General features: G+C 45.1%; 1 protein-coding gene and 3 non-coding genes across 4 annotated transcripts; 1 reads left to right on the forward strand and 3 right to left on the reverse strand.

Moving 5' to 3' along the window:
• Window positions 1-3,773: 3,773 nt before the first annotated feature.
• On the reverse strand, window positions 3,774-3,889 carry LOC127980072 (U5 spliceosomal RNA). Its single transcript, XR_008159113.1, has one exon. It is a non-coding gene; the product is annotated as a U5 spliceosomal RNA (small nuclear RNA).
• Window positions 3,890-5,817: 1,928 nt separating this feature from the next.
• On the reverse strand, window positions 5,818-5,933 carry LOC127980073 (U5 spliceosomal RNA). The gene has a single exon (XR_008159114.1). It is a non-coding gene; the product is annotated as a U5 spliceosomal RNA (small nuclear RNA).
• A 5,825-nt stretch (window positions 5,934-11,758) lies between these two features.
• On the reverse strand, window positions 11,759-11,874 carry LOC127980074 (U5 spliceosomal RNA). The gene has a single exon (XR_008159115.1). It is a non-coding gene; the product is annotated as a U5 spliceosomal RNA (small nuclear RNA).
• Window positions 11,875-18,055: 6,181 nt separating this feature from the next.
• LOC127979563 (uncharacterized) lies at window positions 18,056-23,662 on the forward strand. Its single transcript, XM_052585096.1, has 8 exons — window positions 18,056-18,758; window positions 18,861-18,932; window positions 19,911-20,016; window positions 20,085-20,107; window positions 20,432-20,509; window positions 20,606-20,704; window positions 21,191-22,397; window positions 22,537-23,662. Exons 1-8 carry the CDS (start codon window positions 18,059-18,061, stop codon window positions 23,660-23,662), a joined length of 3,411 nt encoding a protein of 1,136 aa, XP_052441056.1. The 5' UTR covers window positions 18,056-18,058.
• The last annotated feature ends 379 nt before the right edge of the window (window positions 23,663-24,041 follow it).

The following is a 24,041-nucleotide window of genomic DNA, read 5'->3' on the forward strand; positions in this document are numbered from 1 at the left end:
AGAAACACAGCGGAGACCGTGACAACTAGATGAGCCGCAGATACAAATCCCCTGTAAAGACCACCTGGACAAGTCCACAGGAAACAGATGATTCTTCTGCACAGTCTGACATTCCTGCAGCCTGGAGCTGATCTACTGGTTTCGTCTGACAAGGGGAGAACTGTCTCCCCGACTGAGCCTGGTTTCTCACCGGGTTTTTTCTCCATCCTTTCACCGATCGAGTTTTGGTTTCTTCCCTCTGTCGCTTCTGGCAGGCGGAGCTGGGGACACTTCATGTACAGCGATATCGTTGACTTGATTGCAAATTATTGCACAGATACTATTTAAACTGAACTTAGCTGAATGATGTCATCAAAGAGTTCAATAACGAAATGCCTTTAACTGTCATTTTGCTTTTTGACGCACTGTGTTCCTAATTAATGTTGTTCAGTTGCATTGACGCAATACTTTTTGTTTAAAGCGCAATTTAAAAAAAAAAAAAAAAAAAAAAAAGAGTCCAAACAATGACCCCTGCTACGGGGGTAGTGTTCCAAGTGTTATGCGACTTCAGCTAATGATGGGTCCATCAGAAATTTTACGGTGCTAGGGCTGGGTCTGCGTCAGAAGAAGCCATGCATTGTTTAGTTATGTCAGTGCAGTGCCGTCAGTTGGGGGGGAAACGGCAGCATGCACGGCTCCTCGTTAGTATAGTGGACAGTATCTCCGCCTGTCACGCGGAAGACCGGGGTTCGATTCCCCGACGGGGAGAGCTGGTTCTTTTTGTCTTCCGAATGATCCATCCAAAATGTTTGGTTGGAGTCGCAGGTCACAGAAGTAGTTCTGCTTCGACGTCAGCCCGAGCCAAAGGACATGCGTTGGCCGGGAATCGAACACGGGTCAACTGCTTGGAAGGCAGCTATGCTCACCACTATACCACCAACGCAGGCAGATGTCAGTAGCTTTATTGACGCACTGTGTTCCTAATTAATGTTGTTCAGTTGCATTGACACAATACTTTTTGTTTAAAGCGCAATTTAAAAAAAAAAAAAAAAAAAAAAGAGTCCAAACAATGACCCCTGCTACGGGTAGTGTTCCAAGTGTTATGCGACTTCAGCTAATGATGGGTCCATCAGAAATTTTACGGTGCTAGGGCTGGGTCTGCGTCAGAAGAAGCCATGCATTGTTTAGTTATGTCAGTGCAGTGCCGTCAGTTGGGGGGGAAACGGCAGCATAAACGGCTCCTCGTTAGTATAGTGGACAGTATCTCCGCCTGTCACGCGGAAGACCGGGGTTCGATTCCCCGACGGGGAGAGCTGGTTCTTTTCGTCTTCCGAATGATCCATCCAAAATGTTTGGTTGTAGTCGCAGGTCACAGAAGGAGTTCTGCTTCGACGTCAGCCCGAGCCAAAGGACATGCGTTGGCCGGGAATCGAACCCGGGTCAACTGCTTGGAAGGCAGCTATGCTCACCACTATACCACCAACGCAGGCGGATGTCAGTAGCTTTATTGACGCACTGTGTTCCTAATAAATGTTGTTCAGTTGCATTGACACAATACTTTTTGTTTAAAGCACAATTAAAAAAAAAAAAAAAAAAAAAAAAAAAAAAAGAGTCCAAACAATGACCCCTGCTACAGGTAGTGTTGCAAGTGTTATGCGACTTTAGCTAATGATGGGTCCATCCGAAATTATTCCATCCAAAAGTTTTGGGTGGAGGCACAGGTCACAGAGGGAGTTCTGCTTCGACGTCAGCCCGAGCCAAAGGACATGCGCACTGCTCTCTCCAACTGCTTGGAAGGCAGCTATGCTCACCACTATACCACCAACGCAGTCAGCAACTTGCGCCGTCACTAAGAAGGCTCGAAGTGCACGAGTCGCCGATAGGGCTAGAGGAGCAGATGAGATCTTTGTTTGGACCCGTCACTAAAGAGAGCCTTCAAGAATTTGCATCCCGTCACGTACAAGAAAGCGCTGCCTTCCCATCCGGCTAAATAAACACGAAGTGGTCAAACGCAGAGATTGCCTATAATAACCAAAAGCCCAATCAAGGCAATCTCTTTCTCATGCCTCTATCTGAAAAGTTGGATAAAATCTTATATGAAAAAAAAAGTCTTTTAAAGAAATCCCTTATTCCGAGTTCACCGTAGCCACCAGATCCAGTCTGTATCCGCTTCAGTCACCCGGATCCAGTCCGTATCCAGAGAAGATGGTGGATCAACACCTAGAAAGGACCTCTATGGCCCAGAAACACAGCGGAGACCGTGACAACTAGATGAGCCGCAGATACAAATCCCCTGTAAAGACCACCTGGACAAGTCCACAGGAAACAGATGATTCTTCTGCACAGTCTGACATTCCTGCAGCCTGGAGCTGATCTACTGGTTTCGTCTGACAAGGGGAGAACTGTCTCCCCGACTGAGCCTGGTTTCTCACCGGGTTTTTTCTCCATCCTTTCACCGATCGAGTTTTGGTTTCTTCCCTCTGTCGCTTCTGGCAGGCGGAGCTGGGGACACTTCATGTACAGCGATATCGTTGACTTGATTGCAAATTATTGCACAGATACTATTTAAACTGAACTTAGCTGAATGATGTCATCAAAGAGTTCAATAACGAAATGCCTTTAACTGTCATTTTGCTTTTTGACGCACTGTGTTCCTAATTAATGTTGTTCAGTTGCCTTGACGCGATACTTTTTGTTTAAAGCGCAATTTAAAAAAAAAAAAAAAAAAAAAAGAGTCCAAACAATGACCCCTGCTACGGGTAGTGTTCCAAGTGTTATGCGACTTCAGCTAATGATGGGTCCATCAGAAATTTTACGGTGCTAGGGCTGGGTCTGCGTCAGAAGAAGCCATGCATTGTTTAGTTATGTCAGTGCAGTGCCGTCAGTTGGGGGGGAAACGGCAGCATGCACGGCTCCTCGTTAGTATAGTGGACAGTATCTCCGCCTGTCACGCGGAAGACCGGGGTTCGATTCCCCGACGGGGAGAGCTGGTTCTTTTCGTCTTCCGAATGATCCATCCAAAATGTTTGGTTGGAGTCGCAGGTCACAGAAGGAGTTCTGCTTCGACGTCAGCCCGAGCCAAAGGACATGCGTTGGCCGGGAATCGAACCCGGGTCAACTGCTTGGAAGGCAGCTATGCTCACCACTATACCACCAACGCAGGCTGAAGTCAGTAGCTTTCTTGACGCACTGTGTTCCTAATAAATGTTGTTCAGTTGCATTGACACAATACTTTTTGTTTAAAGCGCAATTTAAAAAAAAAAAATAAAAATAAAATAAGAGTCCAAACAATGACCCCTGCTACGGGTAGTGTTGCAAGTGTTATGCGACTTCAGCTAATGATGGGTCCATCCGAAATTATTCCATCCAAAAGTTTTGGGTGGAGGCACAGGTCACAGAGGGAGTTCTGCTTCGACGTCAGCCCGAGCCAAAGGACATGCGTTGGCCGGGAATCGAATCCAGGTCAACTGCTTGGAAGGCAGCTATGCTCACCACTATACCACCAACGCAGTCAGCAGTCAGCAACTTGCGCCGTCACTAAGAAGGCTCGAAGTGCACGAGTCGCCGATAGGGCTAGAGGAGCAGATGAGATCTTTGTTTGGACCCGTCACTAAAGAGAGCCTTCAAGAATTTGCATCCCGTCACGTACAAGAAAGCGCTGCCTTCCCATCCGGCTAAATAAACACGAAGTGGTCAAACGCAGAGAGTGCCTATTCAGACGACGACCAGTGGCAAGCCCTCTCGCAGCATGCTGTCGGAGGGTCAAACTGATTCTGCTCTTGACATTTCGATGTAGCTCTGCTGTGAGCAGAGCACCCAAAAATACAGGTCACTCTCAAAAGTTCCCCTCCACGGAAATCTTTAGTAAAAGGCGAAAGATTTATGCGACAATGAAGAGAAACTCGAGCTGTGTCTCCAAACCCTCGGGCCTGTGCGCTGCCTCTGTTAAACTACTACGCTCGCCAAGGGTCATCAAGGGTGACAATGCCTGCCCACATGTGTTTCGTCAGCACCCCCCCCCCTACTCCAAAAGGGAGGAGTAAAACTCAAAAAAGTCCTCTCTGTCCACCAATAACCAAAAGCCCAATCAAGGCAATCTCTTTCTCATGCCTCTATCTGAAAAGTTGGATAAAATCTTATATGAAAAAAAAAGTCTTTTAAAGAAATCCCTTATTCCGAGTTCACCGTAGCCACCAGATCCAGTCTGTATCCGCTTCAGTCACCCGGATCCAGTCCGTATCCAGAGAAGATGGTGGATCAACACCTAGAAAGGACCTCTATGGCCCAGAAACACAGCGGAGACCGTGACAACTAGATGAGCCGCAGATACAAATCCCCTGTAAAGACCACCTGGACAAGTCCACAGGAAACAGATGATTCTTCTGCACAGTCTGACATTCCTGCAGCCTGGAGCTGATCTACTGGTTTCGTCTGACAAGGGGAGAACTGTCTCCCCGACTGAGCCTGGTTTCTCACCGGGTTTTTTCTCCATCCTTTCACCGATCGAGTTTTGGTTTCTTCCCTCTGTCGCTTCTGGCAGGCGGAGCTGGGGACACTTCATGTACAGCGATATCGTTGACTTGATTGCAAATTATTGCACAGATACTATTTAAACTGAACTTAGCTGAATGATGTCATCAAAGAGTTCAATAACGAAATGCCTTTAACTGTCATTTTGCTTTTTGACGCACTGTGTTCCTAATTAATGTTGTTCAGTTGCCTTGACGCGATACTTTTTGTTTAAAGCGCAATTTAAAAAAAAAAAAAAAAAAAAAAGAGTCCAAACAATGACCCCTGCTACGGGTAGTGTTCCAAGTGTTATGCGACTTCAGCTAATGATGGGTCCATCAGAAATTTTACGGTGCTAGGGCTGGGTCTGCGTCAGAAGAAGCCATGCATTGTTTAGTTATGTCAGTGCAGTGCCGTCAGTTGGGGGGGAAACGGCAGCATGCACGGCTCCTCGTTAGTATAGTGGACAGTATCTCCGCCTGTCACGCGGAAGACCGGGGTTCGATTCCCCGACGGGGAGAGCTGGTTCTTTTCGTCTTCCGAATGATCCATCCAAAATGTTTGGTTGGAGTCGCAGGTCACAGAAGGAGTTCTGCTTCGACGTCAGCCCGAGCCAAAGGACATGCGTTGGCCGGGAATCGAACCCGGGTCAACTGCTTGGAAGGCAGCTATGCTCACCACTATACCACCAACGCAGGCTGAAGTCAGTAGCTTTCTTGACGCACTGTGTTCCTAATAAATGTTGTTCAGTTGCATTGACACAATACTTTTTGTTTAAAGCGCAATTTAAAAAAAAAAAAAAAAAAAAAAATAAGAGTCCAAACAATGACCCCTGCTACGGGTAGTGTTGCAAGTGTTATGCGACTTCAGCTAATGATGGGTCCATCCGAAATTATTCCATCCAAAAGTTTTGGGTGGAGGCACAGGTCACAGAGGGAGTTCTGCTTCGACGTCAGCCCGAGCCAAAGGACATGCGTTGGCCGGGAATCGAATCCAGGTCAACTGCTTGGAAGGCAGCTATGCTCACCACTATACCACCAACGCAGTCAGCAGTCAGCAACTTGCGCCGTCACTAAGAAGGCTCGAAGTGCACGAGTCGCCGATAGGGCTAGAGGAGCAGATGAGATCTTTGTTTGGACCCGTCACTAAAGAGAGCCTTCAAGAATTTGCATCCCGTCACGTACAAGAAAGCGCTGCCTTCCCATCCGGCTAAATAAACACGAAGTGGTCAAACGCAGAGAGTGCCTATTCAGACGACGACCAGTGGCAAGCCCTCTCGCAGCATGCTGTCGGAGGGTCAAACTGATTCTGCTCTTGACATTTCGATGTAGCTCTGCTGTGAGCAGAGCACCCAAAAATACAGGTCACTCTCAAAAGTTCCCCTCCACGGAAATCTTTAGTAAAAGGCGAAAGATTTATGCGACAATGAAGAGAAACTCGAGCTGTGTCTCCAAACCCTCGGGCCTGTGCGCTGCCTCTGTTAAACTACTACGCTCGCCAAGGGTCATCAAGGGTGACAATGCCTGCCCACATGTGTTTCGTCAGCACCCCCCCCCCTACTCCAAAAGGGAGGAGTAAAACTCAAAAAAGTCCTCTCTGTCCACCAATAACCAAAAGCCCAATCAAGGCAATCTCTTTCTCATGCCTCTATCTGAAAAGTTGGATAAAATCTTATATGAAAAAAAAAGTCTTTTAAAGAAATCCCTTATTCCGAGTTCACCGTAGCCACCAGATCCAGTCTGTATCCGCTTCAGTCACCCGGATCCAGTCCGTATCCAGAGAAGATGGTGGATCAACACCTAGAAAGGACCTCTATGGCCCAGAAACACAGCGGAGACCGTGACAACTAGATGAGCCGCAGATACAAATCCCCTGTAAAGACCACCTGGACAAGTCCACAGGAAACAGATGATTCTTCTGCACAGTCTGACATTCCTGCAGCCTGGAGCTGATCTACTGGTTTCGTCTGACAAGGGGAGAACTGTCTCCCCGACTGAGCCTGGTTTCTCACCGGGTTTTTTCTCCATCCTTTCACCGATCGAGTTTTGGTTTCTTCCCTCTGTCGCTTCTGGCAGGCGGAGCTGGGGACACTTCATGTACAGCGATATCGTTGACTTGATTGCAAATTATTGCACAGATACTATTTAAACTGAACTTAGCTGAATGATGTCATCAAAGAGTTCAATAACGAAATGCCTTTAACTGTCATTTTGCTTTTTGACGCACTGTGTTCCTAATTAATGTTGTTCAGTTGCATTGACGCAATACTTTTTGTTTAAAGCGCAATTTAAAAAAAAAAAAAAAAAAAAAGAGTCCAAACAATGACCCCTGCTACGGGTAGTGTTCCAAGTGTTATGCGACTTCAGCTAATGATGGGTCCATCAGAAATTTTACGGTGCTAGGGCTGGGTCTGCGTCAGAAGAAGCCATGCATTGTTTAGTTATGTCAGTGCAGTGCCGTCAGTTGGGGGGGAAACGGCAGCATAAACGGCTCCTCGTTAGTATAGTGGACAGTATCTCCGCCTGTCACGCGGAAGACCGGGGTTCGATTCCCCGACGGGGAGAGCTGGTTCTTTTCGTCTTCCGAATGATCCATCCAAAATGTTTGGTTGGAGTCGCAGGTCACAGAAGGAGTTCTGCTTCGACGTCAGCCCGAGCCAAAGGACATGCGTTGGCCGGGAATCGAACCCGGGTCAACTGCTTGGAAGGCAGCTATGCTCACCACTATACCACCAACGCAGGCGGATGTCAGTAGCTTTATTGACGCACTGTGTTCCTAATAAATGTTGTTCAGTTGCATTGACACAATACTTTTTGTTTAAAGCGCAATTAAAAAAAAAAAAAAAAAAAAAAAAAAAAAAAAAAGAGTCCAAACAATGACCCCTGCTACAGGTAGTGTTGCAAGTGTTATGCGACTTTAGCTAATGATGGGTCCATCCGAAATTATTCCATCCAAAAGTTTTGGGTGGAGGCACAGGTCACAGAGGGAGTTCTGCTTCGACGTCAGCCCGAGCCAAAGGACATGCGCACTGCTCTCTCCAACTGCTTGGAAGGCAGCTATGCTCACCACTATACCACCAACGCAGTCAGCAACTTGCGCCGTCACTAAGAAGGCTCGAAGTGCACGAGTCGCCGATAGGGCTAGAGGAGCAGATGAGATCTTTGTTTTGACCCGTCACTAAAGAGAGCCTTCAAGAATTTGCATCCCGTCACGTACAAGAAAGCGCTGCCTTCCCATCCGGCTAAATAAACACGAAGTGGTCAAACGCAGAGAGTGCCTATAATAACCAAAAGCCCAATCAAGGCAATCTCTTTCTCATGCCTCTATCTGAAAAGTTGCATAAAATCTTATATGAAAAAAAAAGTCTTTTAAAGAAATCCCTTATTCCGAGTTCACCGTAGCCACCAGATCCAGTCTTTATCCGCTTCAGTCACCCGGATCCAGTCCGTATCCAGAGAAGATGGTGGATCAACACCTAGAAAGGACCTCTATGGCCCAGAAACACAGCGGAGACCGTGACAACTAGATGAGCCGCAGATACAAATCCCCTGTAAAGACCACCTGGACAAGTCCACAGGAAACAGATGATTCTTCTGCACAGTCTGACATTCCTGCAGCCTGGAGCTGATCTACTGGTTTCGTCTGACAAGGGGAGAACTGTCTCCCCGACTGAGCCTGGTTTCTCACCGGGTTTTTTCTCCATCCTTTCACCGATCGAGTTTTGGTTTCTTCCCTCTGTCGCTTCTGGCAGGCGGAGCTGGGGACACTTCATGTACAGCGATATCGTTGACTTGATTGCAAATTATTGCACAGATACTATTTAAACTGAACTTAGCTGAATGATGTCATCAAAGAGTTCAATAACGAAATGCCTTTAACTGTCATTTTGCTTTTTGACGCACTGTGTTCCTAATTAATGTTGTTCAGTTGCATTGACGCAATACTTTTTGTTTAAAGCGCAATTTAAAAAAAAAAAAAAAAAAAAAAAAGAGTCCAAACAATGACCCCTGCTACGGGGGTAGTGTTCCAAGTGTTATGCGACTTCAGCTAATGATGGGTCCATCAGAAATTTTACGGTGCTAGGGCTGGGTCTGCGTCAGAAGAAGCCATGCATTGTTTAGTTATGTCAGTGCAGTGCCGTCAGTTGGGGGGGAAACGGCAGCATGCACGGCTCCTCGTTAGTATAGTGGACAGTATCTCCGCCTGTCACGCGGAAGACCGGGGTTCGATTCCCCGACGGGGAGAGCTGGTTCTTTTTGTCTTCCGAATGATCCATCCAAAATGTTTGGTTGGAGTCGCAGGTCACAGAAGTAGTTCTGCTTCGACGTCAGCCCGAGCCAAAGGACATGCGTTGGCCGGGAATCGAACACGGGTCAACTGCTTGGAAGGCAGCTATGCTCACCACTATACCACCAACGCAGGCAGATGTCAGTAGCTTTATTGACGCACTGTGTTCCTAATTAATGTTGTTCAGTTGCATTGACACAATACTTTTTGTTTAAAGCGCAATTTAAAAAAAAAAAAAAAAAAAAAAGAGTCCAAACAATGACCCCTGCTACGGGTAGTGTTCCAAGTGTTATGCGACTTCAGCTAATGATGGGTCCATCAGAAATTTTACGGTGCTAGGGCTGGGTCTGCGTCAGAAGAAGCCATGCATTGTTTAGTTATGTCAGTGCAGTGCCGTCAGTTGGGGGGGAAACGGCAGCATAAACGGCTCCTCGTTAGTATAGTGGACAGTATCTCCGCCTGTCACGCGGAAGACCGGGGTTCGATTCCCCGACGGGGAGAGCTGGTTCTTTTCGTCTTCCGAATGATCCATCCAAAATGTTTGGTTGGAGTCGCAGGTCACAGAAGGAGTTCTGCTTCGACGTCAGCCCGAGCCAAAGGACATGCGTTGGCCGGGAATCGAACCCGGGTCAACTGCTTGGAAGGCAGCTATGCTCACCACTATACCACCAACGCAGGCGGATGTCAGTAGCTTTATTGACGCACTGTGTTCCTAATAAATGTTGTTCAGTTGCATTGACACAATACTTTTTGTTTAAAGCGCAATTAAAAAAAAAAAAAAAAAAAAAAAAAAAAAAAGAGTCCAAACAATGACCCCTGCTACAGGTAGTGTTGCAAGTGTTATGCGACTTTAGCTAATGATGGGTCCATCCGAAATTATTCCATCCAAAAGTTTTGGGTGGAGGCACAGGTCACAGAGGGAGTTCTGCTTCGACGTCAGCCCGAGCCAAAGGACATGCGCACTGCTCTCTCCAACTGCTTGGAAGGCAGCTATGCTCACCACTATACCACCAACGCAGTCAGCAACTTGCGCCGTCACTAAGAAGGCTCGAAGTGCACGAGTCGCCGATAGGGCTAGAGGAGCAGATGAGATCTTTGTTTGGACCCGTCACTAAAGAGAGCCTTCAAGAATTTGCATCCCGTCACGTACAAGAAAGCGCTGCCTTCCCATCCGGCTAAATAAACACGAAGTGGTCAAACGCAGATATTGCCTATAATAACCAAAAGCCCAATCAAGGCAATCTCTTTCTCATGCCTCTATCTGAAAAGTTGGATAAAATCTTATATGAAAAAAAAAGTCTTTTAAAGAAATCCCTTATTCCGAGTTCACCGTAGCCACCAGATCCAGTCTGTATCCGCTTCAGTCACCCGGATCCAGTCCGTATCCAGAGAAGATGGTGGATCAACACCTAGAAAGGACCTCTATGGCCCAGAAACACAGCGGAGACCGTGACAACTAGATGAGCCGCAGATACAAATCCCCTGTAAAGACCACCTGGACAAGTCCACAGGAAACAGATGATTCTTCTGCACAGTCTGACATTCCTGCAGCCTGGAGCTGATCTACTGGTTTCGTCTGACAAGGGGAGAACTGTCTCCCCGACTGAGCCTGGTTTCTCACCGGGTTTTTTCTCCATCCTTTCACCGATCGAGTTTTGGTTTCTTCCCTCTGTCGCTTCTGGCAGGCGGAGCTGGGGACACTTCATGTACAGCGATATCGTTGACTTGATTGCAAATTATTGCACAGATACTATTTAAACTGAACTTAGCTGAATGATGTCATCAAAGAGTTCAATAACGAAATGCCTTTAACTGTCATTTTGCTTTTTGACGCACTGTGTTCCTAATTAATGTTGTTCAGTTGCCTTGACGCGATACTTTTTGTTTAAAGCGCAATTTAAAAAAAAAAAAAAAAAAAAAAGAGTCCAAACAATGACCCCTGCTACGGGTAGTGTTCCAAGTGTTATGCGACTTCAGCTAATGATGGGTCCATCAGAAATTTTACGGTGCTAGGGCTGGGTCTGCGTCAGAAGAAGCCATGCATTGTTTAGTTATGTCAGTGCAGTGCCGTCAGTTGGGGGGGAAACGGCAGCATGCACGGCTCCTCGTTAGTATAGTGGACAGTATCTCCGCCTGTCACGCGGAAGACCGGGGTTCGATTCCCCGACGGGGAGAGCTGGTTCTTTTCGTCTTCCGAATGATCCATCCAAAATGTTTGGTTGGAGTCGCAGGTCACAGAAGGAGTTCTGCTTCGACGTCAGCCCGAGCCAAAGGACATGCGTTGGCCGGGAATCGAACCCGGGTCAACTGCTTGGAAGGCAGCTATGCTCACCACTATACCACCAACGCAGGCTGAAGTCAGTAGCTTTCTTGACGCACTGTGTTCCTAATAAATGTTGTTCAGTTGCATTGACACAATACTTTTTGTTTAAAGCGCAATTTAAAAAAAAAAAAAAAAAAAAAAATAAGAGTCCAAACAATGACCCCTGCTACGGGTAGTGTTGCAAGTGTTATGCGACTTCAGCTAATGATGGGTCCATCCGAAATTATTCCATCCAAAAGTTTTGGGTGGAGGCACAGGTCACAGAGGGAGTTCTGCTTCGACGTCAGCCCGAGCCAAAGGACATGCGTTGGCCGGGAATCGAATCCGGGTCAACTGCTTGGAAGGCAGCTATGCTCACCACTATACCACCAACGCAGTCAGCAGTCAGCAACTTGCGCCGTCACTAAGAAGGCTCGAAGTGCACGAGTCGCCGATAGGGCTAGAGGAGCAGATGAGATCTTTGTTTGGACCCGTCACTAAAGAGAGCCTTCAAGAATTTGCATCCCGTCACGTACAAGAAAGCGCTGCCTTGCCATCCGGCTAAATAAACACGAAGTGGTCAAACGCAGAGAGTGCCTATTCAGACGACGACCAGTGGCAAGCCCTCTCGCAGCATGCTGCCGGACGGTCAAACTGATTCTGCTCTTGACATTTCGATGTAGCTCTGCTGTGAGCAGAGCACCCAAAAATACAGGTCACTCTCAAAAGTTCCCCTCCACGGAAATCTTTAGTAAAAGGCGAAAGATTTATGCGACAATGAAGAGAAACTCGAGCTGTGTCTCCAAACCCTCGGGCCTGTGCGCTGCCTCTGTTAAACTACTACGCTCGCCAAGGGTCATCAAGGGTGACAATGCCTGCCCACATGTGTTTCGTCAGCACCCCCCCCCCCCTACTCCAAAAGGGAGGAGTAAAACTCAAAAAAGTCCTCTCGGTCCACCAATAACCAAAAGCCCAATCAAGGCAATCTCTTTCTCATGCCTCTATCTGAAAAGTTGGATAAAATCTTATATGAAAAAAAAAAGTCTTTTAAAGAAATCCCTTATTCCGAGTTCACCGTAGCCACCAGATCCAGTCTGTATCCGCTTCAGTCACCCGGATCCAGTCCGTATCCAGAGAAGATGGTGGATCAACACCTAGAAAGGACCTCTATGGCCCAGAAACACAGCGGAGACCGTGACAACTAGATGAGCCGCAGATACAAATCCCCTGTAAAGACCACCTGGACAAGTCCACAGGAAACAGATGATTCTTCTGCACAGTCTGACATTCCTGCAGCCTGGAGCTGATCTACTGGTTTCGTCTGACAAGGGGAGAACTGTCTCCCCGACTGAGCCTGGTTTCTCACCGGGTTTTTTCTCCATCCTTTCACCGATCGAGTTTTGGTTTCTTCCCTCTGTCGCTTCTGGCAGGCGGAGCTGGGGACACTTCATGTACAGCGATATCGTTGACTTGATTGCAAATTATTGCACAGATACTATTTAAACTGAACTTAGCTGAATGATGTCATCAAAGAGTTCAATAACGAAATGCCTTTAACTGTCATTTTGCTTTTTGACGCACTGTGTTCCTAATTAATGTTGTTCAGTTGCATTGACGCAATACTTTTTGTTTAAAGCGCAATTTTAAAAAAAAAAAAAAAAAAAAAAAGAGTCCAAACAATGACCCCTGCTACGGGTAGTGTTCCAAGTGTTATGCGACTTCAGCTAATGATGGGTCCATCAGAAATTTTACGGTGCTAGGGCTGGGTCTGCGTCAGAAGAAGCCATGCATTGTTTAGTTATGTCAGTGCAGTGCCGTCAGTTGGGGGGGAAACGGCAGCATGCACGGCTCCTCGTTAGTATAGTGGACAGTATCTCCGCCTGTCACGCGGAAGACCGGGGTTCGATTCCCCGACGGGGAGAGCTGGTTCTTTTTGTCTTCCGAATGATCCATCCAAAATGTTTGGTTGGAGTCGCAGGTCACAGAAGGAGTTCTGCTTCGACGTCAGCCCGAGCCAAAGGACATGCGTTGGCCGGGAATCGAACACGGGTCAACTGCTTGGAAGGCAGCTATGCTCACCACTATACCACCAACGCAGGCAGATGTCAGTAGCTTTATTGACGCACTGTGTTCCTAATAAATGTTGTTCAGTTGCATTGACACAATACTTTTTGTTTAAAGCGCAATTTAAAAAAAAAAAAAAAAAAAAAAAGAGTCCAAACAATGACCCCTGCTACGGGTAGTGTTCCAAGTGTTATGCGACTTCAGCTAATGATGGGTCCATCAGAAATTTTACGGTGCTAGGGCTGGGTCTGCGTCAGAAGAAGCCATGCATTGTTTAGTTATGTCAGTGCAGTGCCGTCAGTTGGGGGGGAAACGGCAGCATAAACGGCTCCTCGTTAGTATAGTGGACAGTATCTCCGCCTGTCACGCGGAAGACCGGGGTTCGATTCCCCGACGGGGAGAGCTGGTTCTTTTCGTCTTCCGAATGATCCATCCAAAATGTTTGGTTGGAGTCGCAGGTCACAGAAGGAGTTCTGCTTCGATGTCAGCCCGAGCCAAAGGACATGCGTTGGCCGGGAATCGAACCCGGGTCAACTGCTTGGAAGGCAGCTATGCTCACCACTATACCACCAACGCAGGCGGATGTCAGTAGCTTTATTGACGCACTGTGTTCCTAATAAATGTTGTTCAGTTGCATTGACACAATACTTTTTGTTTAAAGCGCAATTAAAAAAAAAAAAAAAAAAAAAAAAAAAAAAAGAGTCCAAACAATGACCCCTGCTACAGGTAGTGTTGCAAGTGTTATGCGACTTTAGCTAATGATGGGTCCATCCGAAATTATTCCATCCAAAAGTTTTGGGTGGAGGCACAGGTCACAGAGGGAGTTCTGCTTCGACGTCAGCCCGAGCCAAAGGACATGCGCACTGCTCTCTCCAACTGCTTGGAAGGCAGCTATGCTCACCACTATACCACCAACGCAATCAGCAACTTGCGCCGTCACTAAGAAGGCTCGAAGTGCACGAGTCGCCGATAGGGCTAGAGGAGCAGATGAGATCTTTGTTTGGACCCGTCACTAAAGAGAGCCTTCAAGAATTTGCATCCCGTCACGTACAAGAAAGCGCTGCCTTCCCATCCGGCTAAATAAACACGAAGTGGTCAAACGCAGAGAGTGCCTATAATAACCAAAAGCCCAATCAAGGCAATCTCTTTCTCATGCCTCTATCTGAAAAGTTGGATAAAATCTTATATGAAAAAAAAAGTCTTTTAAAGAAATCCCTTATTCCGAGTTCACCGTAGCCACCAGATCCAGTCTGTATCCGCTTCAGTCACCCGGATCCAGTCCGTATCCAGAGAAGATGGTGGATCAACACCTAGAAAGGACCTCTATGGCCCAGAAACACAGCGGAGACCGTGACAACTAGATGAGCCGCAGATACAAATCCCCTGTAAAGACCACCTGGACAAGTCCACAGGAAACAGATGATTCTTCTGCACAGTCTGACATTCCTGCAGCCTGGAGCTGATCTACTGGTTTCGTCTGACAAGGGGAGAACTGTCTCCCCGACTGAGCCTGGTTTCTCACCGGGTTTTTTCTCCATCCTTTCACCGATCGAGTTTTGGTTTCTTCCCTCTGTCGCTTCTGGCAGGCGGAGCTGGGGACACTTCATGTACAGCGATATCGTTGACTTGATTGCAAATTATTGCACAGATACTATTTAAACTGAACTTAGCTGAATGATGTCATCAAAGAGTTCAATAACGAAATGCCTTTAACTGTCATTTTGCTTTTTGACGCACTGTGTTCCTAATTAATGTTGTTCAGTTGCATTGACGCAATACTTTTTGTTTAAAGCGCAATTTAAAAAAAAAAAAAAAAAAAAAAAAGAGTCCAAACAATGACCCCTGCTACGGGTAGTGTTCCAAGTGTTATGCGACTTCAGCTAATGATGGGTCCATCAGAAATTTTACGGTGCTAGGGCTGGGTCTGCGTCAGAAGAAGCCATGCATTGTTTAGTTATGTCAGTGCAGTGCCGTCAGTTGGGGGGGAAACGGCAGCATGCACGGCTCCTCGTTAGTATAGTGGACAGTATCTCCGCCTGTCACGCGGAAGACCGGGGTTCGATTCCCCGACGGGGAGAGCTGGTTCTTTTTGTCTTCCGAATGATCCATCCAAAATGTTTGGTTGGAGTCGCAGGTCACAGAAGGAGTTCTGCTTCGACGTCAGCCCGAGCCAAAGGACATGCGTTGGCCGGGAATCGAACACGGGTCAACTGCTTGGAAGGCAGCTATGCTCACCACTATACCACCAACGCAGGCAGATGTCAGTAGCTTTATTGACGCACTGTGTTCCTAATAAATGTTGTTCAGTTGCATTGACACAATACTTTTTGTTTAAAGCGCAATTAAAAAAAAAAAAAAAAAAAAAGAGTCCAAACAATGACCCCTGCTACAGGTAGTGTTGCAAGTGTTATGCGACTTCAGCTAATGATGGGTCCATCCGAAATTATTCCATCCAAAAGTTTTGGGTGGAGGCACAGGTCACAGAGGGAGTTCTGCTTCGACGTCAGCCCGAGCCAAAGGACATGCGCACTGTTCTCTCCAACTGCTTGGAAGGCAGCTATGCTCACCACTATACCACCAACGCAGTCAGCAACTTGCGCCGTCACTAAGAAGGCTCGAAGTGCACGAGTCGCCGATAGGGCTAGAGGAGCAGATGAGATCTTTGTTTGGACCCGTCACTAAAGAGAGCCTTCAAGAATTTGCATCCCGTCACGTACAAGAAAGCGCTGCCTTCCCATCCGGCTAAATAAACACGAAGTGGTCAAACGCAGAGAGTGCCTATAATAACCAAAAGCCCAATCAAGGCAATCTCTTTCTCATGCCTCTATCTGAAAAGTTGGATAAAATCTTATATGAAAAAAAAAGTCTTTTAAAGAAATCCCTTATTCCGAGGTCACCGTAGCCACCAGATCCAGTCTGTATCCGCTTCAGTCACTCGGATCCAGTCCGTATCCAGAGAAGATGGTGGATCAACACCTAGAAAGGACCTCTATGGCCCAGAAACACAGCGGAGACAGTGACAACTAGATGAGCCGCAGATACAAATCCCCTGTAAAGACCACCTGGACAAGACCACAGGAAACAGATGATTCTTCTGCACAGTCTGACATTCCTGCAGCCTGGAGCTGATCTACTGGTTTCGTCTGACAAGGGGAGAACTGTCTCCCCGACTGAGCCTGGTTTCTCACCGGGTTTTTTCTCCATCCTTTCACCGATCGAGTTTTGGTTTCTTCCCTCTGTCGCTTCTGGCAGGCGGAGCTGGGGACACTTCATGTACAGCGATATCGTTGACTTGATTGCAAATTATTGCACAGATACTATTTAAACTGAACTTAGCTGAATGATGTCATCAAAGAGTTCAATAACGAAATGCCTTTAACTGTCATTTTGCTTTTTGACGCACTGTGTTCCTAATTAATGTTGTTCAGTTGCATTGACGCAATACTTTTTGTTTAAAGCGCAATAAAAAAAAAAAAAAAAAAAAAGAGTCCAAACAATGACCCCTGCTACGGGTAGTGTTCCAAGTGTTATGCGACTTCAGCTAATGATGGGTCCATCAGAAATTTTACGGTGCTAGGGCTGGGTCTGCGTCAGAAGAAGCCATGCATTGTTTAGTTATGTCAGTGCAGTGCCGTCAGTTGGGGGGGAAACGGCAGCATGCACGGCTCCTCGTTAGTATAGTGGACAGTATCTCCGCCTGTCACGCGGAAGACCGGGGTTCGATTCCCCGACGGGGAGAGCTGGTTCTTTTCGTCTTCCGAATGATCCATCCAAAATGTTTGGTTGGAGTCGCAGGTCACAGAAGGAGTTCTGCTTCGACGTCAGCCCGAGCCAAAGGACATGCGTTGGCCGGGAATCGAACCCGGGTCCCGCGCGGGAGCCGAAAATAGTTAAGCTTAACTTCTCTTAACTTTTCCCATTCATTCTCTATGGTAGTGCTTAACACTACGGATGCAATATTCTTTTGGCCACACGTACACTTCATGGCGCTGTTTCGTCTTTTCCGTGGCGGGTAATTTAAGAAGTGTAGTGTCATCGGAAAGATATTTGTTTACCGAATTGTCAGATCAGTAAACTGGTTTTGTACAACAAATATTAACTGTCTAAACTACCTTAAGACAGATATTACATATGGTGACTGCTGTTTTTAAATAACGCGATTAAGCTGACAAACCAAGAGTAAGTTGAATGCTATACTTTAGCAATAACGTTACTAACTTACTGTATTGCATAGACATTATCATTAATATATGTTATAATTTAAATTGCATGTATAATATCATGTAATCGTATTGTTAATTGTGTTGAATGGTTTGAGACGTTAGGAAACAACAACAAAAACTATTATAAAAATACAGTAAACCAAACTATTAACGTTATAAAGATAAAACTCATAATACAGCTGTTATTTTATAAGAGTATCTTTGTTTGTAAAGGTGAATGTCTCATCATTGATCTCTTACTAGGTACTTAAATAAAATGCTTAAAAATATATATGTTAACAGTGCAGTATGATGTAATACTTATAATGTAATTAATGTATATTACACACATATGACATTAAAATTACAAAAAAATGTGTGTGCAATTTAGTGGTATAATATATGAATAACATTTTATTATGAAAAAATATATAATTAAACACAATAATAGTCTGTGGAAAAAGGATATGGTGAAATATATTAAATAAAAAAGGTTATGTTTTCATGGAATTTATAGAGAAATAGATACATTTATTTATTTATATATTTATTTAATAAATTATTAATTACATTATTTAATTATTTCAGAATAAACGGTTACATTTAATTGATGTTTTATTTATTGATATATATAATAGAAATGTGTTAATTAATTAAGTGTGATAATGCAACAGACCATTATCACTAATCAGCTCTTTGTGTACAGCACAGCAGGATGAAGGTGAAGGTGATCTTCCCAGGCAAAATTAAAGTGTGCTTCAGGAAAGGACCAACTGGATATCTGAGACAAGATCCCTCAGATGAAGCCAAGAGGATCAAAGACAACCCCAATCTCCAGGACAAATCAGCCCCTCAGGGGGAAGACAAGGTCAAGGAAAATGCTCGCTCTGTTGTCTTCATGAGAGGAGGAGATGTGTCAGACAGACAGGAGGTGCTGGGAGAGTATGTGCTTCAGTTTGGAAAGTACAAAGGCAAGTCATTCCGGTGGCTGCTTGAGAATGATGTAGGCTATACCATGTTCTTGACTAAGAAGGTTGAGGACGAGGAGAGAGCCGGACAGTTTAAACCAGAGGGTCCCAAGAAGGACAGCCTACTTTCATTTCTTGACTACAGTAGAAGCTTCCAGGAAATCAAGGACCTCATAAAGTATTTATCTGGAAGATCAGTGGCACCACCTGTAAGAAATGAAGATGACAACTTGGTTGGCTTTGGGATTAATGCAGACAAGACTTGGTGGGATATTTGGGAGAGCAGAGCAGATGGATATGCTGCATTCATCCTCCAAAAACAGTGTGTTCCAGGCAGCAAAATGTATCGGCTGCAGCAATACCTCACTCAGAAAAAGAGACAGCTTCAGAGTGTTTCAGAGGAACTTGCTTCCTCTGGCCTTGCAGCATCTGCCTCTCATCCTCTAGGTTTGTTGACAGTACAGTTGAGTATATATTAGGTCAAACTGAAATATGTAAATGTGGAATGACATATGATTCGCATCTTTGCTTTTATACTTTGTTTAACAGAAATGGAGGATGATGAAGAATTGGAGAGAATGATGCTTTCTATATCCCCATCAAAACTCCAAGGCCAACTGAGTAAGAGAACCTCACACAGACATAGGTGCACCTGCACACACACACACACACACACACACACACACACACACGGACACACAAACAATATTTATTGTGGTTGCTATATCCATCTTTTTCTAAAAGTACACCCATACAAATGTGAACTCAGAGTACTGCTGTAAAAGAGCTTAATGCTCAGTCAATTTTCCCTGAATAAACAACAGTTCATGATATTTATAAATATTCTATCCTTTCATATCAATCTTTGGTTTGTTCTTTTTAATAGAAGTGGAGGAGGGTGAAGAATTGGGTAGGATGATGCTACCCGCATATTCATCTAAAATTCCAGGCCAGCTGAGTGAGAACCACATACATGCCCGAACACACATACACTTCAATTCTCTATATGCAACATCGGGTCCCTAATGAACAAATAATTGAAAATATGGGATACCCAGAATAATCAAATATCTAACTTAATACAAAACCAATAGTTAGGATTAATTCCTAATTATAAACGATATATATGTAATAACCATTTGAAATTGGAGTCAGATTAAGCGTGCAGCTAAAGTAAAATTGAAAATAAATAAAAAAAATTAACTGAAATTCACAGGGGCACTGAAAAGACATACACGCATAATACCTTCGCTCATGCCATTGGATTCCGTCGTTGGGCCTACAGGTCATGATCCTGACACATTGTTATTCAGCGTTAAGATGGTAAATGTTTGGGATGTTACAATGTTTCTGCGCTGTGCACAAGTTATTGGAGTCCATATGGCCAAATGTCCTCAGACTGCACATTGGGGATGATTCTGACATCAATCAGGATTATCCATCCAACATACTAACAAATAACTGTTTGTTTATTAGGCTTGATCAGGCAAGTTCTACCGCCTGTAAATTGTTTTATTAACAGGAAAGGCTTTTATATGCCATTCTGTCTGTTTATGTTATAACTGCTTGAAAGTTAAATTATCTCCACTATGCTTTCAGGTTCAGAAGTTGTTGGAGTCCCAGTGGTCAAAGGTCTTATTCTACTGCATACAAGGGATGATTCTGACATGAATCAGGATTATCTGTTCTGCATTGATTTGTTGCTGTTTGTTGTTTAGGCCATGTTCAGGCCTGTTCTTATTCTTGTGTTCAATTGTTCTACTAACATTGAAGGCATTTATATCTCATCATTGACGGTAAGTACAGAGTTCTTTTTTTGCATTTTTTTTCCATGCTTTACTTAAGAGGATTGGTATGTACATGATTTAAAGAGTAATGCAGAAGTACAGCAAAAGTACAAATATGTATTAATTTGGACTAGAAGGATGCATCCCATTTGATACATGAAGCTGTAGTTTACTCATGTAATGTAGACCCATTCACATACCTCACCCCTAATATTATAAAGAGTCTTGACGTGTTCTATGGGTTTGCATGCATTTACATTACTATTTATTAAGACATTTACTAAGGGACAGTACTACAGGGTATTTGAATGACATTACATTTTTCTGTGTTAGGGAGGCGTAAACCACCAGCAACACTCTCAAAACCAGAACGGCCTGATGAATATAGTGCTACTGCATCTCCATGGTCAGGTTGGTATATGGGCGTGTAAACATGTCGACTCTACTGTATGGATATGCCTGTTCCTCATCAGTGTTATTTTTTTTCACCAATTCCATTCACTCCAGTGACGGTTCCTTTGCCAGTATCTCCAGAGTTGCTTGAATTATCTATTAGCAAGACCACATTGGCTTTGAGACCAGCGCAGGAAACCGTGTTCTGTCAGTGTAAGGACTTAACATAATTTTACATTACATACATTTACATTTAGTCATTTAGCAGACGCTTTTATCCATAGCGACTTACAAATGAGGACAATGGAAGCAATCAAAAACAACAACAGAGCAATGATAAACAAGTGCTATAACAAGTCTCAGTAAGCTTAAACGCAGGGCTTTTAAATAATAGAAGAATAGAATAGAGCAAGGTAGTGTTAGAGGACTTTTTTATATAATTGTACAATAAATGAAAAGAAAATAGAATACAAAAAGATAATTAAGATAGATAGTTAGATTTTTTTTTAGTATAGAATAGTGTAGAATAGTCAGTGCTAAAGTTAGAGTATCAAATAATGATGGAAGAGATGTGTTTTAAGCCGATTCTTGAAGATGGCTAAGGACTCAGCTGCTTGGATTGATTAATTTTAAAGAGATTTAACATTTTGACAAATGTAATGCTCATCTATGATTAATGTCACCCATGTCATCCTGCAGCCCTCCTCCCAGTGACCACTGCACAGTCTACAACCTCTACTCCTCCCTCAGGACCCCCTGCAGCTGCTGGCCAGTCTTTCTCTGGAATCCCTGCAGCCTCTACTGGGTACCCCTCAATTCAGCTGGAGGAGAATCATGCTGTTCCACCACTGCCAAGCTATGAGCAGGATGTGAGCCGATGGCACTGCTCTCAACAGCAAAGAATCTGGATGAAAACAGAAATGGAAGCCTTGGGACTGTGGCCAGGTTCTAGACCGGTGAGACATCCAATGAACATGATCTCCTTGTGGCGTTACCCACCTCAGCCTGAGCTTATTGATCCTGTCTATGAGCTGCCATCACCTAAATACTTTCAACTTCATCCATTCTTCATTTGGAAACCAGAGCACACCATTATGGAAAGAGTCCGCAACAACTACACTCTGCCATGTCTGTACAGCTGTCCGAATCCCCACGTTGTCTCATCAGGAGTTGGACGACCCCGTGTCATTATTGGTACAAGCAGCCAGTACTACATTCTGGCCTCTCGGCTCAGCTGTAAAGTCTGTAAAAAGTACTGGTTTGCAGACAAACCCCAATGGATGGACATGCTGCCGAGTCGGTTCTGCAACATTTTGCCAGCTTTTCTGACGCACAAGAAGGCCATATGTAAGACTGTGATGGATGAGTTGCGGCGTACAGGAAAGTCTCCCAATGATATGGCCAATCAGTTGAATGAAGCTCTCCACCTCAGGTATGAGCGTGCACACCTGGCTTACTTGTCTACTGTTAAGAATGTGCTGGATGGAGACAGTGGAATTTACGGTCAGCAGACCATCACAGGGGCACTAAGAGCAACAAATACTCCTGCCTCATTTGGTGAGTATGGTGATTTGGTCGGCTGGTGTGGAGTAACAGTTTCACCCCACTATTTGGTTGACTGCCTCATTCAGGAGTACCATAGGCAGGAGAGCACACTCAATCTGCTCCTCCAAGGCACATTTGGACAAGCCTTAAGGGCTGACCATACCCGCAAGGTGGCCCGGAAGGTTGTGCTTGCATCAGGTACTATGTCATCCTATGCTGTGATGAATGAAAACTGGATGATCTTGTCCTGGGTGATGCTGCAGTCTGAAAGTGATAAATCCCTGCAGCCAATGTATGAGGGGCTGTCTCTTCGTTACATTTCTGCAGGACTGCCGAAAGCCAACTACCAGTGGGTTGACAGGTAAGAACCAGCCATCACATTTTCCTTCCCACCTATATTATATTTGTAAAGTAAACAAAATATAGTAGAGCAAATACATGTATCCTATATATTTGAATGTTTAATATTTTAAATATACTTCTCTTTGTTTGTGGAACAGAGATTGCTGTGCTGCCTTCAGGATCCCAAACCCTGAGCCCCGGGAGCACCTCCTCTGGGATTCTTGGAAGACCACTGAGGCTGTAGTGGCTGCGGCAACCTCTGGGCATCTCATCAACACCTGTGCCTCCCGCGAAAAATATAACAGCGACATCAAAATCAAGCTGGACTTGTTCCACTGCATGCGGCGGTTCTCCAGAGAGTGTGTGTCAGAGCACCATCCACTGCACAGTGCTTTCTGCAAGTTTCTGTCAGCAGCTTTTAGTGTTGTGGACCAGACGGACCTACAAAGACTGAAGCAGGCTTATGTCTTCTGTGGGATAGTGCCTGCAAATCCAACAAAGCAGCACATCAGGGAGCACTGCCGCACCAGGGTTCCACACCCCAAAGAGCTACTGGAGAGAGTGGAGAGCGTTCTCCAAAGATTCTTTTTAGAATGTGATCCTGATGGTGTGCCACTGTTCAAACCATCGATGTTGAAGGTGTGGAGGATTCAGCGAGTCCACATCCTCAGAGGCTGCCTGAGTGACCCAGAGGTTACAGATGGGATCCTCTATAGGCATGGTGGAACGGTCCAGCTGAACCATGTGAAGGGGGAGGCGGCAGCTGTACCTGTGTGGATCCCTGTGAGAGGCACTTCTCAGCAGGAGGGGTTCCATTTCCATCAGGCCAGATGGGTCACAGGCACTCAGGTATCCACAGAACTATTCCAGGCACAGGGCATGATTGGAGTGGCTCGTTGGAATTTCCAGCGCCTTGTAGACCTGAAGCAGCCTGGAGTGAAGCTGCCTGCAGTTTTTGATCCTGTGCTGATCATGGAACTGAACAAGCTCTCAGACATGGTGACAGGCCAGGCCAAGTACCCTGCCTTACTTGTCTCACAGACAGACACCAGAGAAAGGTTTGGACTGCAGTATGTGGAGCCTGGTTGTCGTCCTGTCCCCCTAGACTGGGCCAAGCACAAGTCCCAGAAGGTACCTGTTGCAGGGGAGGGAGAGCATCAGTCCTCAGAGCCGTCTGCTCTCAGTGAGAGATTCCCACCTGATGACCCACCTGAGGAGGTGAGGGAAGAACACTTTGCTCAGGTAAACTTGACTGTTGTACTTACAAATATCCTCACTCACTAAAACACAAAATGTACACTGCTGGTTTTTGGACGACAAGATTTTTAAATGTTTTTAAAAGAAGTCTCTTCTGCTCGCCAAGGATTCATTTATTTACAGGAAAAACAATAATATTGTGAAATATTTTTACAATTTAAAATAATGTTTTCTATTTGAATATATATTAGAGAGAGAGAGAGAGAAAGAGAGAGATTTTTTTTCATCAAAGTTGAATCTTCAGTATCATTCCTCCAGTCTACAGTGTCACATGATCTTCAGAAATCATGAAAATATACTGATTTGCTGCTCAAGATACATTTATTATTATTATCAATGTTGACAACAGTTGTGTACGATTTTTTCAGGGTTATATGATGAATAGAAAGTTCAAAAGCAGCATTTA

The sequence above is a fragment of the Carassius gibelio genome, chromosome B19 (genome assembly GCF_023724105.1).
Source record: "Carassius gibelio isolate Cgi1373 ecotype wild population from Czech Republic chromosome B19, carGib1.2-hapl.c, whole genome shotgun sequence".
NCBI lineage: Eukaryota > Metazoa > Chordata > Actinopteri > Cypriniformes > Cyprinidae > Carassius > Carassius gibelio.